Source organism: Polypterus senegalus, chromosome 16 (genome assembly GCF_016835505.1).
Source record: "Polypterus senegalus isolate Bchr_013 chromosome 16, ASM1683550v1, whole genome shotgun sequence".
In the NCBI taxonomy this organism is placed as follows: Eukaryota; Metazoa; Chordata; class Cladistia; order Polypteriformes; family Polypteridae; genus Polypterus; species Polypterus senegalus.
The window spans coordinates 25,327,742-25,348,700 of NC_053169.1; the positions used below are offsets into that span (position 1 = coordinate 25,327,742).

The following is a 20,959-nucleotide window of genomic DNA, read 5'->3' on the forward strand; positions in this document are numbered from 1 at the left end:
TTCTCTGTGTTACATATTGCATGGCCATATCAGGCTCACTCTCGATTTCCAGAGGAACATTGTGTCTTATGTATTGAATGACTGGGACAGGTTCAAGGTGTGGACTGATGATGGTACAGGAGATAATTATACTACACAGGTGCACTATAAGAGTGAAATGCTTAAGCCCTTCACCTATGCTTCTGCATGTGAGTTGATGGCTGTCGCTGAATTGTTCGGTTGTCGCTTTCAAGTGCACCGAAATGGTCAAATATTTTACACCTTTGGAGAACCCCCAATGCCTCTTAAACATCTTAGATTCACAGGTGACGATTTGAGTAGTGGATACTTTGATGTTTATGAATGTTTCAACTCTCAAAAGCTGGATGCGAAGTTATCGATGAAGCCGGTTGTATGCTTACAACACTTGACAGATGCCGAATGTCACTTCAACACAAGTCCTGCTAATACTAACGTAATTGAAACAAACCATGAAACTCAAACCGATTATGATAGCAGCAATCCAAGCTGTGAGAAAACTGTAAAAAGGATGTGTGTCAGACGTTGTGGTACATTTTCTGATGCAGCTAGACGGAAACAACTTTGTGATGCTGCCGCCAAATACTTTCAGAAAAATCCACAAGTTAATAGACACGCTGTCGCTAAATACTCGCAGGCAAATCCACAACTTACTAGAGATGGTGCTGCTAAATACCCGCAGGCAATTCCACAAGTTCACTGACACGCTACCGCTAAATATTCGCAGGCAAATCCACAAGTTAATACTGGGAATGCCTGTTAAACATCTTAGATTGACGAGTAGCGATATGGGTAGTGAACACTTCGATGAATGAAACCTTATCTTTACAACGGCTGACAAACATGATCGTGGCTGAGAGAATAAAAATGATAAAAAGCAAACTTTTACAAGTACCATAAATTTACACCCAATGTCATGCAAAGGGATTTAAGGTGGGCCAGATTTACGAGTTTTTTCATAGGCTTTGGTAATTCGAGTGTAAATCAAAGGTTATAAAAGTGGATATGTAGTCTATGCAAATTAAGTATTACCATATTTTTGCCTAGGGAATGAAAGTCAGTTTATATGTAAGCACAGTATGTCCTTTTCATCAGCAAGACTGACCACAATAAATTACTACTTGTATGTATTTCCCCTTATAATGTAGTTATACTATTCCTCTGACATAGGAAGAAAATGGCAAATCTGTCCATTCCAAGTAGCAGGAGATGATTTTTCCCCAAAGATATACAGTACATTAGCTTTGCACATTGACCTCTTTACTAAAATACATTCCAATCTAGACATAGTTCTAGGAAGTGCCTGCTTAATATTTTAGGTGATCAACAATGGTTTAATCAAAGCAAAAAAGTATAAACCAGAAGCATAACTGTGTAAATTAACTCATCAAACCACTAGAATTGATTAGGATTATGACAGGTTCCGTAGCATAAATCTTCACAAAAACAATGTAGTTTAACGTTGTGCCAACCAACAGAAAATTAACAATTATTACATTACTTGTACTATTGGATATTAGTGTAAGGTTAAAAACACAAAGGTTAAGCACATTAAGTTTTTTATTCTTACTTTGGTTATTTTTTATCTTTATTTAAAATTTTGTAGTATTAGGCTGGCTAATTTACATTGTTTCAAGTGTGCAAGATGGATGCTACAGCATGACAATACAGGCTTTTGGGGCATGGGTGGCATGATCTAGTCAGGCATCATGTTCACATTTGTCTTTACAGGCATTCTGCTTGACTGTCAAAAGAGACCTAGAAACATACTGTAGTTAAGATTATAAAAGCAATCATTTTCCATCTATACATCAATTAATTTTTTTCAGAAGATTTTATCATTTTTCATTTCTGTTTGTTTGCCTGCTATAATGCCTGTTTACGGGATATTATATGTACTGTAGACAGCTGAAGACAGTGTCATCGACAAAATCAGGTAGATCAGGCATGTCAAACACATGGCCCGCAACAGAAATCAGTGCGGCCCGCATGACAGATCCTAGTTAGCACTGAACTTGTACAAAATGATTACTATCGTTTGTGATTGAATCATTCTGCATCTTAAGCGTTACTTATTGACTTTTCTTACTTCTGCCAAAAGCGTTTTCCGATGGCATTACGGTACCAGAAATGTCATCTGCTAGTATAGCCACGATCCTTGACCAAAGTTAATGAGCCGCAACGTCACAACTGAAGTGCTAGGCTCCAACGGGGAGGCCTTAGGCATGTGCAACTGTGCACCTGCACAGGGCTGCCACGCCAATATATATTGAATATAAATCAGAAAGAGAAAATAACGACATAGCTGACGGCAATGTGGCCGCAAAACATTGTGTTTCTTGTTAATTAGTACTCTGTATTTACTTATGTCGCTAGAGTCGGAGCAGTAAGCTATATGTAGTATTATAACGTTCTGCCGTAATGAGAATATCATGAGCCGCCACTTGGTTTTCAAGTTACGGAACATGTGCATATAGAAGCATGTCATGAGCACGAGGCAGATATGCAGTGTCCGCAACGGATGTAGCCATCTGCCGTGTATAAGTTACCATATTGACATTGGAGGGCGAAGGGGCCACCGATTCTTTCTCTGCCCAGGTCCACCACGAGCCTATAGCCACCCCTGCTAGGCTACACTACTGGCTAAGCTGCTGAGACTAGCCACTAGGCAGATCTGACCATCACGAGTAGTAATACCCCGCATATTTTCACGTCTTTTTGCTCTAGTTTTATGTAATTTTGTGCTAGTATTGTAACAAACAGTTAGTGCAGACTACAGCTGAAGATCTGAAGTGGATGTGAAAAGTTGGTGAGCTGTTAATATATTTTTGTGATTTTGAGTTTGTAAAATTAGCGTAGGTCAGGTGGCTTTTTGCATATCGGCTTATTTTACAATATAAACTTTGAAGTAAACTTAGTAAAGTAAAATTTGATTTTTGGAGGATTTGTTTTCCAACTTGAATTACTGAGCAATGAATTCAATGAGCATTTTCGTGATTTTACTTCACACGAACAGGACTTTGCGCTGTTCTCTTACAACGTTAAGAATGCGCCTGAGAATATCTAAATGCAATTGATTGAACTGCAGTCAGATTCTATTCTGATGGCAAAATACAATGAAGTTGGTGTGCCAGACTTGCATGCTTACCTGCCACCCTCGTATGTGCAGATCCGTAATTTGGCATCGAGAGTAGTGTCTATGTTTGGAAGCACTTACCTTTGTGAGCAATTGTTTTCGTTAATGAAAGCTACCAAAACCCCACATCGCTCAAGACTTACTGTCGAGCACCTTTCATCCCTCATAAAAGTTGCAGCTGCACAAGATTCCAAGCCTGATATTGACGAACTGGTTACTAACAAGAGATGCCAAGTATTGTGACAAAAGAAATAGATCTCACACTGTAAGACTTCTATATAAGCAATGAATATGATAAAATAATATAAGGACCTAGCTAAGAGGCTAAGACTCTAATTGTACGCTGTTGAATGGAGAGTGTATGGAAATAAATTGCTTTTCTTTAAACTTTAAGTGTTACATTTTTTAAAGTTTTCAGTATTGGAAAGAAAGCTACAGTAACTTTATATAATAGTATAATAGTATTTGTTACAGTGCGGCCCACTAACACACGCATGGCAGTCGAAACGGCCCCCCAATGGTAGTGAGTTTGACATGCCTGAGGTAGACATTGTAAAGTAAGCTCTTAAAACTCAATGTTGGACTATTGTTTATGCGGCATCCTTTGTCTGTCACTTCATTGATTCCCTGACAATTACATGGCAAGTTTTCCAATAGTAAAATTTTTTATTATTCATTTTTTGGCTTAGCTGTTTGTGTCCATTAATACATCCAATACACAAAAATGTGGTCCTTAAAAATAATTATTAAAACTAGACAACCCGCGGCGTACTATACGCCGCATAATCAGGACGGTTTTTAAATAATTTTTAAGCACAGGGAGAAAATTTAACATTTGCAAAATTGGTAATGTAATAAATCAGCAAGAAAAGCAACATTGTAATAATGCACGGAACAAATCAACACACAATCGTCCGTGTGGCATAGCGAGGTGGGAGGGGGGTGTGTACAAAGTGCAGGAGCATCTAAGAAGACGCATGTTTGTCGCAGATACGAATTGCTGTATGTAGCGTGTACAACACTTTGCTATGCTGCACGCGGTCGTGCGTCGTAACCGAAAACTCATTTTTTAAAGACTGCTCACTTCATTGTGTTTTAACCTCAGTTGTAAAGGAATGTTTTACTGATCCCATTGGATACCCCCCGCAAACAGTTTTACACGCTGCATATGGCAATTCACCTCCGCGAGAAACATGTCTCTATTAACAGTCAACGTGTGGGAGGGGGGTGTGTACAAAGGGTAGGGACGAAAACAGTGGGAGCGTATGAGTCGCACTTAGTGGCAATTCCACGGTTTGCAGCCCGAATGGGGTTCAACGGCTTACCCACGCCTAGACACATGATCAATCTCATGCATAATTATTTATTGAATGCTAAACACTTGTGGAAAGACACGGTTGTCTAAAACAGGTTAGTGTGAGAATACAACAGTAAGTGAATGAAAAGATGGAACTCTGGAGAGAGCAAAATACAACGCAATAGTGAACCCGCGGCATAACAAACGCCGCATAATTATTTATTGATGGTTGAACACTTCTGGAAAGACACAGGGACACCCCTCGCAAACTGTTCTACACGCCGAATACAGCAATTCACATCTGCGACAAACAAACTGTTTTACACACTGCATACAGGGAATCACATCCGCGACATGATTTTTCCTAGATGGTCCTGTCGCGTTCACCCTCGCACTTGAAGCATACACACTGCCTGCTCATGTGCCTGGTCGCAGGCCGCGTCCAGCCTCGTTCTCGAAGCATACACACCGCCTGGTCATGTGTCCGCTCGCAAGAGAAACTCACAGAGAGCCGCCCACCAGCTGCCTGTGTGTGTGCCTCTGTCTGTCTCTGGCGCGGCTTTCTCTTGCGCTGCCTCTGTGTGAACCGGTCAGGCACAGAGAAGGTCAGCTGCTGACAGAGCATCTCGACTGTTGCAGGGCCTGCATTGGTGAAGCAGGCGAGACGGTAATGAAACAGAGTCACGGGGCTTATTGGTTTTTAAAGACTGATTCCTTCATTGTGCTTTAACCTCCGTTATAAAGGATTGTTTTAAGGATCCAATGGGATACCCCTCGCAAACCATTTCACACGCTGCATATGGCGATTCACCCCTGCGAGAAACATGCCTCTATGAACAGTCAACGTAGCTCGGAGATACAGGACATTAACCTGACCTGCACTGCATGTGGCCTCTACGACAGACAAACATAAATGACGCCATTTTTTCTGTGTCGTCGCGTCTGAGTTGGTGGGCGTGGCCCTGCGAGTTGTCGTCGTATCCAATGGTCTTGGAGTTGGTGGCCGTGGCTCCTTCCTGTGTGCGCCATAGGTGTCTCACTTGTCGGAGGCTTAGTGAATCCATGCCCCTTCCGGCATGCTTTTCATGGTTGTCTTGCCTTAGTGAATTTTATATATATATATATATATATATATATATATATATATACACATATATAGATATAGTTATATATATATATATATATATATATATATATATATATATATATATATATAGATATACATGTCACAGTATAACACTGAATACATATAAATAACCTTAATACAAAGAACATAATGCTGAAAAGATAAAGCTAGATGCAATAAATGGCTAGAAAAGATCACAAAATTCATTGCAATAATTAATGAGATAATGTAAATGTTAATGTAAAAATTGATAAATAAATGAGTAATCAAAACAGCACCAAGTAACTACAAAGTTGAAACGCTTATTTGATGATATGTGCATAACTCATCACATTTCCAGTCCTAAAATACCATTAACTGTGAGATATACCCAAAGGTATAACCATATAAAATTCACTAATAACTCTCCCCACACTATATAAAGGTCACAACCACAGTCGGATTTATGCATGTGCTAACCTGGGTTACAGCGGACCCAGAAAAAACTAAAATATATAAAAGTATTAAATCTTTGTTTTCCAAATAAACATTCTTGCTGCCCAACTGGTCACTCAAGCCTCTCTTTAATCCCTTTTCCATGAACCATGAGATAACTCGTTGGTTTTATACATGCCATCTTCTCAAAGGAGGGTGGGTGTTGTAATCATGTTTATGCCAGTAAGAAAGCTGAATACGGGCTATCAGAACATAAACTGAGTGAAGAAAAAAGTGATTTGTCAGGTTGTAACAGTGACAGTCCTTCAGAATGGTCCATAACAGCATTACTGATTTTAGTTCTAGTCACAGTGAAGGACACAGAGGTGATCACCTGTAGACTATGATGCCGCTTCTGAATATGGGTGGTGCAACAATAGGTTTGGACAGCTTTCAAAACTGCCATTCAATTAATCTCCAGATGTATCAGATACACATCTTCCTCTACAGCATTTCAGTCTGTTTATTCGTGGCATCATAGCAGAAGTACATTTTGACTAAGCCAAACATACGTGCAAAGAAGCTGATCCAGCCAGACTGGTGTCAGTCGTGTCAAGCTGATGGTTTTCTTTGCAATTACAGTATAAAATTAAAATGTATGAAGTTGAAATGTACTTTTAGATGAAATAATGTATGCTTCAAATCAATTGTCTTATATATAACATAACTTCAGGCTTGTAAACAAATATACTCTAAAATATTAATTCTAAAATTCTAGAAGCTTTACAATTATTTCCAAAGTGCAAATACTGCAATTCCCAAAGTTTACCTATAAGAGTTTTATTAAAATTACCTATCCCATCAGAAAAGCTACAACCAATTTTGCCAAATATTACTGACTCTTAAACACCTATAAAATCATCAGCAACTGAATTCTTCATGATATAATACCATTCATTCATCATTTATCTAATAAATAAGATGCTGATGAGATAATTAAAGGAAAAGTTTCTGCATTTCAGCCTACATTCAGGATACAAGAGACACTGGCTTTTCAACACTCTCTGAAATTATTTTTAAAGTCACAGCACCCATCTGAGACACGATGGATGAAATGTACCTTTCAGTGAAAAAAGGTCCAGACACTAAGTTTGTAGTATAAAAAAACATGGACCATCATATTGAATATTCAGAAAAAATAAAACTTGAATACAGAGGGATGGCCACATATATTTCATCTACATTTGAATTATTTTAAGTCTCTTGATGTGGAAAAGAAAAATGTATAAAGTTGAATTGAAATACATGCTTGCCAATTTATATAGGCTTGGGACTCATATATCCACATACATTATTGTAGTCTCATAGTGAAGCCATAGTTTGTATTAACAATACAAACTCTGAATACTTTGCTCTACGGCATGCATCTTGACATTTATTTTATGCTTTAAGGAACTGAATGTAGTTAAAGGACTGCTTATAAGTAACAAAGTTGCACCAGCAAAAACAAATGATATCTTCACTGTTGTAAATCACAAGAAAGCCAAGCTTTAGCTAAATTACTTTTTAATTGAGGGTCAGTGGCAATCCACACTTTAAGACTCTTAAGAGGCATAGCACTAAACCCACAATGACATTATGTTTACCTTATATACTCTTACCTGTGTAGCATTATCTACAAATTGCTGTAAACTAAGCAGACATTCAGTGGTTTTAAAATCACTATCAACCTAGTGTTAGTGCAAGCAATATTTAAGGTTGCCCTCCTTGAAATATAAACATGTTCGATATATGGCACATGCATGGTATCAAAAGATCTTTAGAAAATTAACATACAGAATGTATATGGATCTTCTGAACAACTTTAGTTTAAATATGAATTGCTACTAAAACATTTCTTACATTACAAGTTGTGTATTGAGATTGTATTCTTCAAAAGTGATCATTGTCTTCTGGATGTCTTTTTAGGAATTTTATGACCTAAGAAATCAATTTCTCCAGTTTGTTTTTTAACCTTAAGGTTTTTTTGAAAAGTTCATTATTTTTTGGTTATAAGTTAATGTCATTTTGTATTAGCAAGGTGCACCGCTACTTTGTTTGGTTTTCAAGTCATTTGTTACCTAAGCAATGCTTCCCTCAGTTCTTCAGGGCAGTGCCACAATGATGTGAATATTTTTTTTTTTTTCTTTTTACTTCCAATAAAACCTATGAACTCTGTGTGGATATTTTCTTTGACTTTTTTTTTGCTTAAAAAGATCTTTCTTCCCGATTTTTGACTATGATTATATATTTTGATAGATAGATTTACGCTCTGGTTAACGAAGGATGCGCATCTCTTCTAATCCTTTTTAACAATCTTTCTCTCTAGGTCAGGCATGACAATGAGAACTTTGCTAAAAGAAAAAATACCTCAATTGCCAAATATTCCTCCATTATCTAGTACAGAGTTGCTTTTGCTGGTAAAGAAAGTATGCTACTTTTATGTTAATTATTTAATCACTTTGCAATCATGATATTTTGTTTTTCAAGCATTTGATTATTTTTCACATTGTGTTTGTGATGTCTTGTCACTGCTATTTTGCTTTCATGAGTGCCTCCATATTGTTTAAAGTTACAACACTCATTGCTGGTCACATGAGTGTCACATTTGAAGTTGTTGATTGTACCCTTTCAAAGATAGCGGTGCTAAGGTACCAGTATCCTAGCTTTGGGATAAATCTAAAACCTGATGTGTGATTCATGTTTGTTGTTTTGTTTTTTAAGGATCTTTAATCATTAGTTTGGCTTTGGACTTTTGCTTTCTTTTTTCATCAAATGAAGTTTGCCGTAGTATTTTGGTTTTGTAGCGAAAAATTTTTGCCTTATTTATTACTAAACCTGTCCTGGCTACTTGACAAACAATTCAGCCTTCTACACTAACCTTTATCTCCTGGTCCATTCCTGTTACATTTTCACTAGTAATCATCCTGCTTTTTCAGGCTCATCACAATAAATACATTCTAAGCTAATATGAGAAGCATGTAGGAATTGCATGTTAAGTATGAATCTCACGTAACCAATAGAAGACAATTCTACTTGTCATTTTCCAAAAGAAGTGATTTAACCTCCTTGGAAATCTTTACCTTGTGATTTACAAAATCCATGGCAGTATGTGAAAAACATTTCATTTATTCTGTCCAGCTTATTTTTTTATATGCCTGGTGTATTTTGCATGTGTTTATTTCTGTACTCTAATATGAAGTAATTTCCACCATAGTCTGAGACAACCAGAGCTGCTCTACAGTTGTTTCTTCACAATCACCAGCAATATTTACAATGCATTTTTCCTGTGCTCAAAGGCATCCCCATTTTGTATTTGGTCTTGTGTTCAGTCTTCTCACAGAATTTTATCATCCAATGGTTTATCACATTTGGTTGGTGCTAAAACAAATAACCGGAGGAAGCCCTTATTCAAAGAGGAGAAGAAAAATTAGGCAAATGGATGGCTTTGTTAATGAAATAAAAATTTCTTATAAAAGTGCATAGCAACTCAGCATAAGCACAAAATTGTCACTTTTTTGACAGACAATATACCAAAATATTTAAACCTATTCATAAATTAAGACATTTTAATGCTTTATATTTTTAATTTATCTACATCAAGCTTTATTTTACCTTCCGAAAACATCTACAATGTAATATATAAATTATGTGCAACATAAATTATGCAGTAGGACTGTCATCTGAACCAATAATTCAGATTTGAATAGTTCATATTAGAAATATGTATTAGTTCAAATATATTTAAATACAGTTTATAAAATTGTGGCTACTTGTTTGTTACAATACTTATATTGAAGGCAGAGTCATGAATACCATTGACATTCTGATTTTACAATGAAATATTTATCGAGCTTACTTAAATTCATCAGGGTGTAGTACTTTAGTTAAAAATGTAAAATGTGTTGAATATTGTTAGAATCCCAGTACCAATAAAGGTGCTGTGTTTAATAAGATTAAAAAAAATCCCTAGAGCTCCTCTCATTTTCAGATATACAGTATATGTAATATGGTCTTATTTTCCTTGCAAAGCATAGTTGCTGCTTAAACCAGATTAATACACAGAGGAAAACATTCGCTTGTCTGGTCACTGCCAGACATTGACCAGAAGCAAGATGTGCAAATAGTCTTTATGTTACCACTTGCCAGGTACATTGGAACATTGCTAGCAGGCAGATGTTTACACTGCAATGATTTAGTCCAAAATCACTTAGTACATTAAAGCACAAAAACAAGAAATAAACTCAATTCTACAAAAAAGAGAGAGGCATTAACCTTTTTAGCCTATTACAACACAGGCTTAACAGCAAACAACAAAAAGAGATTAAAAGCTATATACAACATGGTTGACCATGCCATGAAAACAGGAATGTGAGGAAAAAGTAGAAAATGACACCTTTATTTCCAGATAGTGGGCACAGCACAGAGTTTGTTACTAGAAAGCCAGAGGGATGCGGGCCTAAGGACATTTCTCACATCACCCGCCTCTCTGCCCAGCAGCCCAATGGGAGTGCTTCCTCCCTCTCCTGTCTGGGGTAAGGTGGGCGGCTCACATGCAGCGTGAGGGTGCGGCGTGGACGGCAGCCTGTTGAGTCTCTGGTCGAAGGTGATTCCCATGGTGGGGTTGAAGAGGAGCTAGGTTGGAGGGGATGTGGTATTGCGGGTCCAGAGCTCAAAATTGAAAAGGCCAATTTTAATAGATAATTGCCACATTTGCGGCTTAGAAGGGGCGTGGTAGTGCGGCATTTCCCGGTTCCCGGGAACTTCATGATGCAGGAGATCCTCTCTTAATTGGACAGGTGAGGAGTTGTCTGCATCTGTAATTGTTGCCGGGAGCTGCTAATAGCCACACCTGATCCACATCCTCATAATATATAATAGAAGCGCGAGGCAGATAGAAAAGTGAAAAAATGACAGAGAGAACGAGAAGGTTAATGGGGGTGACCTGCGTGAAACACTTGAGAAGATAGCAGGGATGACAAAGGACAGTGCAGTTAGTTCTGAAAATGAAATCCTTAAAGTGTGGAATTCTCTGCCAAATAATTTTATGCCAATGAAAACACTTGGGATTGCTTTCCTTACTTTGTTTGGATCATCTTATGCTTGTGAGCAGTTGTTTTCAGCTTTGAATTATATCAAATCTAACACCAGAAACAGACTAACAGATGATCTGAGTGCTGCATGTGTTGCTCTCAAACTTAAAGTATGAGACAAGGTTAGACAAATTATCATCATGCATACAACAGCAAAAATCACATTAACTGTTCAAAAGCATGCCAAATGCAAACTTTGACCTTTCAATAAAAAGCTGTTTGTATCATTGAAAGCTCTGTTATTGTGTTTTTCTTTTAAGACAAAAGATGTTAATGTATGAGTTATTTTTTCTAAACTAAAACCTCAGTATTCAGGTTAAACTGCCGTGTTGGCACTTTGTGATAAGTAAGTGGGTTTTGGGATGCAGTTTGGGCACTCAGCCTCTAAAAAGGTTTGCCATCACTGCCTTAGGAACAAATTAACATCAGATATACTTAAAAACTATAACATGTAATAGTTTATTTATTATTCCTGAAGCCCATGACATCCCCAAAATCTTGGTTTGGTCTTCAGAGATGACTTGCCATGGCTTTGCTGCAGTCATTTTCAGTTTATACAGCTTTCTAACTTAAAGAACATTTTCAACAAGATAAAGCAACTGAATTTGAATCAGGACACTGACTAGAGCAATATAAGTTTGTTTTTTTTTGTGGTTACAGAACAGTGCATTTTAGATTAGTTTGAAAACATTATTATTTGAAATTATTTTTATACTATAATACTGTTTCATCATCAACAAAGATGCACAAGCTGCCCCGTAGGTATTCCCAAGCTTTGACATTGCCATCCCTTATTTTTCCCTGATAAAGTCGTCAGTTTTGGATTTTCTTCAATTTGTTTCTTACTTGTAATTTCATATTGTAGAAATGTACCTTATCTCTTATTCTTTGGGAAAAAAGAAAATTTCTATTCTTGCAACTTTGCAATGTGAGATGGTTTGTGGTTTCTGAGAACAGTTGCTTGAGATTTATTTCTTTGCAGCTGTAAGTTTTCTACTTGTAGCCTCATTTATTGAGAGTTTCCAAAATAGTTCCCAATTGCAGCTTTTGGAGAGTTCAGACATTAACTATGATATGTACACAAACATTTCCCCAGTTTATGTCCCTGTTTCAAAAGGTTTAGTGAAATTCAAATCAAAAGCAGTTCACACAAAAATGAACAAAAATTTGAAAATACATGTGCAAAAATGATGATTCAGTTTAGGACTTGCATATCTTGGTTACATTTCTTTAAGTTGCTGTAAAATCATGACATCAGTACACAATTGCTCTGTGATACACAGTCATAAAACTGTATGCCTTTATACCTTTCCATTTGCAAGCAATCAAATTTAATCTATCTAACAGTACTGTATTATGTGTTAAGACTTCAGCAAGAGGTCAAAAAAATGAATGAGAAAAGACCAGGAGATAAAATGAAAATAAAGCATATGGTCAAAACCGGGGATAAAAGAGAGAAATGGCAAAACTAGAAGTCCTAAGTTCAAAACCAAACTCAATCCCAAAAAATACTCAAAACAAACACTGGAAAAATTGGAAAGAATACATTTCAGATAAATGCAAGACTACTGGATTTGACTTTTAAGTGGTCAAACTGATTACGTCAACAGGAATGATTCACATGACAAAAGGTGACATGCTAACATTGGCATATTGATGCATGGAAGTACAACAAAATAGCCCAGAGAAAGACCATTGGAAATTGTGAACAACAAAATAAAGAATCTGAATTAAAAAAAACTATGCCAGAAAACTAATCCATGGGTACGAAAATCCTAAAACATATGTTTATATTATTTGTATCGTTTCATTGTAAATGGGAGTTTTATCAATAAGTTTCTAACTAACTGACTGAGATCATTCTGTTGTCAATCAGCTTAAATTCTGGTGTAACAAGTGTGGCATGCGGCTGGAGCCCAGCCGGGACACCCAGGAGGACCGGAGGAGGGCTTGTGCCTCCTCCAGACCACGAGGAGGTGACCACCCTGGTTGTGTTGGGGGCCACGGGTAGATGGCATGGAAGCCCAACCCTGTAGGGGCCCGTGGCCACCACCAGGCAGCGCCCCGGTTCCTGAAAAACCCTGAACCTCAGCACTTTCGCCACACCAGGAAGTGCTGGGGGGGGGGAAAGAAGACTGGGTACACCCGGAGGGCTTCCGGGTGCGCAGCAGGCACTTCCGCCACACGAGGGTGTGTCCGCGGGGGATTGCCGGAAAGCAGCTGAAGCCCATCCGGGTTGGGATAAAAGGGGCCGCCTGCCTCTGTTCATTAGCAAGAGTCAGGTGGAAGAGGACAAAGCTCAAGGAGAGGAGTGGAGACAGCCAGAAAGGCAATTTGTGACTGTGAGGCCTGGACTTTGGGGGATCAGTGCTGGAGGCACTGGGTTTGTACACTAAAACTGAACTGCAAATAGTGTATAAAATAAATGAGTGTGTTGGGTGAACAAACGATGTCCGTATGTCTGTGTCCGGGTCCAGTTCCACAACAAGCTTATACAGACAAATCCTCTATAATATATGTAGTTACAGAAAACTTATATTCTAACTTAACATTCTAACTGCCGGTTTTTCTCTTATACATAGTTCTCTATAACCCTCATGGAGATTTAGGCCTACTGACCCCAAAGCTCATCCGTTTGCATGTTCAGTGCAAAAGAAAATGCCTGACCAATAAGTAACACAGCGTAGCTTACACTGGTCAATGCATATAACAGAATAAACAATAACTAATTAACAATAGATATAAATACATCAACAATATTAAGTTAATACAGTATCAGGATAAAACCTATAAATATCACTGCAACAGGGATAGGCTGAATTGGATTAAGTGGGTCTGAGAATGTTATGTTGTGTTTTATTAGGTACAGCCATTCAACATGTACCTGTAGAACAAGTAACAACCTGAAAATCAATTTTAAAAGTAATGAAAATGTAAAACAAGGGCAATGAACAATATAACATTTATCATATGTATTATACAGGGAGATTCACTCAAAAGAGGGCAGATTACTCTGTAATAACTCTCTCTAGGATGAAGCAATCTGAATGAAACAACGTTCAATGTGCTCTTCAGTATATGGAGCTTCGAACAAACTGGGATGCCACTGCGTCAGAGCAATGAGGTAGGTGTCAGATGGCCGTTGTGATGTTTAACCTCCTTTTGCAACTTTTGGGTGCAGACCACTCGTACCCCTTCACTCAGTCACTCGACTTTTCATCAGATTGGTGGTGTACAGTATTGAGCAGCGCATATTCATGGTGAAAACCTATTGGGTCACCAATTTGTTTACAACCGGATATTTGGGGACTCTTTCAAGTGACTCTCCCTGTATATATACATGATACATCTGGTTTTAGGATAACCAAACATGACAGTACACAACGTGTTCAATAACTACATCAAAGTAAATTTAAATAAAAGGCATCTTAAAAAAATTGTCATTGAACTATTTGCTTATCACATTATTACTTATTACTTTGAGTAACAGCACAAATAAATAAGCCTGATGTTCCAATTCGATTCAATTCACAATGCCTCGATTTGATTTGGTATCGATTTTACCTTCACTGAATTAGCATGCAGTAATATTTTGAAGTGTTGACTTTTTTTAGAAATTACTTAGCCATGTATAGAGAACATTAATATAACGTGACAAATTTCAGTAACACTTTATTTGAGGGTTTTCTACATAGTGACTTCATAACATATGCATAATCATTGATTGACATTTAAAAAGAAATACTTGATTAGTAATGAACAGTTTTATAATGCACTGGTGAGGCTCACCATTACTGTATGCAGTTTTGGTCTCCAGCCTACAAAAAGGACATAGCAGCAATAGAAAATGTCCAGAGAAGAGCAACTGGGATCATACCAGGGGATGCATTATGAGGAAAGAATAAAAGAGCTGTGCCTTTTCAGTTTAAAAAAAAAAAAAAGAAGATTAAGGGTGAAATGATTAAAATGTTTAAAATTATGAAGGGAATTGGTACAGTGGATCAAGACTTCATGTTAATAAATCAACCTTTATTTGAAGTAGGGACAGTGCTTGAGTGTTCGTATAGGGGTTTGGGATTGCTAACGCCCGAGTTTCCTTCACACCAGTTGATTTGTAGGGTGAGGCATGTTGTAGGGTCTCTTATCTTTACAGAGAAGATAGACATAGATTCAGTTATTTTTGGGCATGATGCAAATTAAATGGAAGCTTGGAGCTACCCATCTCAAGTGTAGACTGCTTAGGTTCTAGTCATTTGAATGTTGTCTGAGATTAAATTTATGGGTGACGTTGGGATAAATGATTTCTCGAATTTGTTGTGTTACAACAATAACACCTCAGTTGCACAGCTTACATATGGCTTTGCTTTTATCCAGTTTTTCTTTACCAACACACTGCTTGAATCTGTAGTAAGTCCACACATTTGATTTAAGTGTCTAAGACGCTGATTTCAACAAAGATAAGCAAAAACCAGCATACAGTAATTAAGGAGGATAAAGATTCATAAGATGTGATATTTTATCTTTTAATGAAAAATTTATTTTTACCCAGGCCTAATAATAAAACACACTGCCATTGTCATTAAGACTCTACTCAGGTTCATAATCACTAAACAATTCCCTTCAATTACATTCTTACTGTAGACAAACCATTCCAGAGTAGCATGACTCCTCTCCCTAAATGTATAGTTATTAAAATAAATTAAATCATTGTCCACAGAAAAAAGTTCAGTATTAAACCATGTGCAAGACTGTAAACAATTCTAAATTTATATGATGATAACCAAGTTGAAAAATAGGCAGTCTGGCAATCCATCAGGATTATAAACCATAAAGTTTCTATGAATCAGGCAAGACCCTTTTAAAATATATTACATTATGTAAGCAAATATTATTAAAAAATATAGTAGTTCATTTGAATAATTTTATGTTTGTATTGTTATAGAATGAATGACAGGATTCAGTTGTTAAAAAGCTAAAATAGAAGCCTTACCTTTTTCACTGACACTTTCACTTTCAATTTCTACATCTTCACAGCTTGTGTACTCAGGTGTCGATCCACCTTCCTCTTCTGAACTACTGACTGACATCTGCCTTATATTGCCCCTTTTAGTTTTGTAAGGCTTGGGTGGGGGAGGCCTCAGTGATTCAGACTGGTCCGAACTAAGAGAATCATTCCTCAACATGCTTTCCATTTTTTCCCTTTTGGTTTTACGAATCATAGCAGCAGAACTTGGATCTAGATGCAAATGTTTTTTACTCCAGTCCTGGTCCTTTGACTCAGAATGCTGGACTGAAAGAATGCATCTTTGTGTAGGTGGACTGTGATTTGAAACTTGTTTAGTAACAGAAATTTGAATATCCCCAGTTCTTTCAATTGAGTAAGATCTTTGATTTTCCATTGGTGACTTTCGCTCTTCTGTCCCTTTCATTTGAGACCTTTTTGCCAATCGGTTCTCTGGAACTTCTGACTTGTCCAACTCTGCATTTGCCAAAGCAACGTCGCTATGCCTTCTCTCATGCCGTGCTTTGGATACTTTTGCATGAATAAGCATTTGCTGCTCTTCAGGGTGAGGCTTAACAGGATATCTGGCTAAATTAGGGTCACTACGGTACCGTGTTTGAAACTCTTCCTCTTTTCTTTGTTTCTCTTGCTCAACTTTTTTACTTTCCTCATTGGCATTTTGATGATCCTGTAATCTAGCTTTCCCCGAACGTCTATTCTCATTATGATTCTTGTCTTCTCTGTCCTCATTTTGCTTATCAGTCTGCTGTGTGACAGTCTTTGGAGTGCGTTTTCTTTCATTCTTCTGACCTCCTTTTCCGTTCTGTTCTGTAGTTAGTAAGGGCTTTTTCCTGGGAATAAAGGACAAAAACTGAGTTTTAGCTAAGTAATTAAATATCAGCTTTATATTGTTACAGTGACAGATGTTAAAAAAATCTCTTGTCTATTTAGACTCCACTATGCAAACAAAACTAACAAAAAACTGTTCACCATTTTCAGCCAATTGATCAATGTTTCTGTTGCAAAACCAATGTGAATTTATAATTCTAACAAAACGAAATGAAAACTGATCTCAGATAAGTTCAACATTTTATTATTAGCTCAATATCTAAATAGATACAAAAAACCTAATACTGTGTCAAAAATCTAAATTAGTCAAAAACTGCTTTAGTAAAATAAAAAATTTTATGAAGCATTCCTATAAAACTCATGCATAATTCATTAGCTCTAATATCTAGCAAATTAACAGTTTACAAATTTACAGTTTCCTTTATTTGTTGTTTACATTTTTCAATGTTATATTTGTATTTTAATAATCAATTAAGTAGAATAAGTCTGTTCTTAAGAATAAAACATTTGAATCATATTTCAAAACATGGTATCCAGAATACATAGATGCTTCTCTAATTAGGCCACCAGGGAAATAAAAACTCCTGATCACAAGTAAGTGAGAAAGTTACCAAAACATGATAAAAAACATTCCCCCTTTAAAAAGCACTTAAACTTTGAAATATAAAAAATAACACCAACATTATCAAGAGTTTTACTGGGTAAAAAATGTATATAAAGTAAATATTCCTCATCCAGAGTTGGCTCTTGCCAGGATAGGCTTCAGCACCACACAATCCTGAATTAGATTAAGCAAGTTCACAAAATTTATAGATGAACTGAAAACAATTAAAGGTTAAATGAAGTATTTTTTATGTTATTTCTTTACATTCATGATATATACATTATTAATTTATCACATTAAATAGTGTTCTAAAGTGAAGCATTTTTTTCTTTAATAAATTTTTTAAAAATATCTGGCCTACTCCTGCACTTTAAAATGGAGGTAAAAGGTATTAAGGTCCAAACAGGAAAACAAAAGTCTTACAATTTATCTAACTTGTCCACTTTGAAGCAACAAAGGCTTTGTTTTGAGAAAATGTGCCTTCTGCCTTTCTGAGGCATGTTTGTGACAACAAAAATAAACTACAAGTAATATGTGTTATCACAGATTCTTGGTACTATGTTCTTGAGGTAAGGATGTGTTTGTTATTTTCTTGTCTGCATGCGATGGCCATCATGGATGGAGCTTTGACATTTCCCTCAATGCACGCCTAATGCTAGCACAGATACTGAATCATATGGAAGCTCATTTCTGCCACTCAAAAGTGTTATTTCACTATAAGTATTGTGTTATTTTGCAAAATATTGCCTGCTGTTGCTAGTGTCATTGTTCATGTGCATAACGTACAATCAAAAACTGAAAATGTTATAGACAAACATTTAGTTTTAACCAGATTCAAGTTTAGTAAATTTAGTAGAGATGTTTTGACATATGCAGAGTCAGAGCACAGAGAAGTCATTCTTGTTTCACAGCACCAGGGTCTGCATAGTGTGTGTACATTCTCCCTCTGCATTTATGGACATTTTTTGCTATTAATCAGTTAATTTTCACCTGTTTTAAAACTGAATACTGTACTGGCAATGTGTCAGTGTTGCCTGTCAATTGCCAAAAAGTTTAGTCCTTCATGTGCTGTCAAGTAAACACCTATTCCCTTTTTTTCAGGTATAGTCTTTGCACTTCCATATGTAATAAGCTGTAAGTGACCGAATTACATTTTTTCTGTGATTATTGTCTAGTTGTCTATAGAATAAAGACAGCAATTTACATATGTGTATAAGCTTTCAATAAAAGTCAATAAGTGTTTGCAGATGATATTTCAAAGTGGAAAGTATACACTAGAAGAATCCGCCCAACACCCCGAGGCTGAAGGGTTGCTACGGAGGAAAACAAATAATGAAGTGACTAAATCTCACAGAAATGTTTTTTTCCTTCCATCCTAAAGCAAAATTCACTAACTGTTATGAAATACGTGTGCTATCTCAAGACTCGGATTAATAGTCATTTAATAACACTTGTCTTCAAAAATGGACATACAGTATTCAGTAAGTTTAAGGCTTTTTTGTCACGTTTGGGCACTGGTACCCTTCACCTTCATCTTAAAGAAGAAGCTGGATATTTTTTAAAATTTGTAAAAGACTTCTTTTTAAAACACAATTATATGTGGCAAATTAATAGATACAATAGTTGTAAAAAAATACCTTGAAAAACTAATTAACGTATCAGAAGAGGACCTTCCTAACTTTTCTTAGGCCCAGAACAGTACCCTCAAGGACACAACATGGCATTGGAACCATTCCAAGTCCAACATAAAAGGAATCTGCTGCCTCACATCAGGGAATTAGAGTTGGGAGACAATGGGCAAAAATCAGCGGAGGATGGAAGGAGGAAGATTTGTTGGTTTATCATTTATTTGTTGAATTTTTTGCGACTGACTGCTGGAAAGAAGTGTATTGCTGTGTCTTGGGTTTGGGATTCAGTGGTGCCCCCTTTGTGGTCACAATATATATAGCTACAATTAAAAATCTTAGAAAACTACCATTTTTAGATACATTTTAGAAGAGGCTGTTCAACTTGAAGGTTGTACTTAAAATTATGTTTAATTTTTATTGTTCCATTAAATAATGAAAAGGAAATCCATATTTAACAATTATATTATATTTTGTGTAAGCAACAATGAGGTAAGGATTTCCTTCTTTTCCCTACCGTAATAACTGGAAAATAATGATGTACATTGTTTTTACGGAGACTTGTCTATATATAGCCTTAATAACCAGAACTATGTATGAAGTTCTTCTAAAATATTGAGCCGTAAATATGTATAGAACATTATTGACTAAGGAAATTATTATTTTTGGTGCAATTATTTGTTTAATGAAGCATGTTCCTTCTTGAATTTCATATTTTGGCAAACAAAGAATTGTATTGAGAAAGTAAAGGAGATGATGATGACCAGGTCAGCTACAAAAAAGCACTGCCAATTAAATCACGTGACCTCATTTACTTAATTTTACATTTTAACTTCACTGAATAAAAATCCAAATGAAGCTGTAGTGTGTTGGACTGGTAACATCATGTCACGAGAGGCCCACTGAATCAACTAAAACTAATTAAAAGGACAGGCTCAGTTAAAGTTCACACTCTGGACAACCTAGAGATAATAGCAAAGGAGAGAAAATGTAACTGAGTGCGATTATGAACAATGCTGCACATCCTCTTTCTGACACACTAACACTGAGGACTTTCAGTCAAAAAATTATTCAGACGTGTATCAAGAAACGCCATTGGAGCTCTTTTATACCAAAAGAAATATGTCTACATAATGCCAGTCAGAACTTTCTTTTGAATTGTCTTGCTTCATAGTCATTCAAGTGTATGTTCAGTCCAGTGTGTTTATTTATTTATAGAGTTTCTCTAATGAGAAGTCAAGCAAAATGACACCTTTCATTGGCTAACTACAAAGATTACAATATGCAAGCTTTTGAGGCAACTCAGGCCCCTTTTTCAGGCAAGATGATGTTTCAGGGCTACATGCTTTACTCCCTTAATTGCTTTAGATTATTATAGCATTATATTCTAACATTTTCCAATTTTACATTTAGTAATATAAATAAAGGACAATATTACAAGTTCAAAGTTTAAAAAACGTCATTTGTATGAATTTGTAGTAGCACTGAATGGTTGCAGCAGTTAGTCTTACATTTTTCTTCAGTATTTCTCACAGCAGCTAGGCTCACATTAGATTTCTTACTGTGCAGTATAATGATATTAGGAATTAAACACGTAAAGAACGGCAAAGAACAACAGTTTTTTTTAAATTGGTTTGTACTTAAATGGAAACAAAAAAAGAGGAGTACATTGCAGTATATAACAATAAAGTGTGCAAAAAGAACATTATTGAGTGAGACAACACGGAAAAACCACTGGTGTCTTCGGCTTCCTTAC

The 20,959-nt window shown here is 36.4% G+C and overlaps 1 protein-coding gene across 1 annotated transcript in view; it reads right to left on the minus strand.

Moving 5' to 3' along the window:
• Nucleotides 1–20,959, minus strand: part of rims1b (regulating synaptic membrane exocytosis 1b) — a 248,608-nt gene that overhangs the window by 134,116 nt on the left and 93,533 nt on the right. Inside the window, exon 3 of the mRNA XM_039739003.1 lies at nucleotides 16,114–16,976. Coding sequence (XP_039594937.1) covers nucleotides 16,114–16,976 — 863 coding nt within the window. The remainder of the gene's footprint in view (nucleotides 1–16,113; nucleotides 16,977–20,959) is intronic.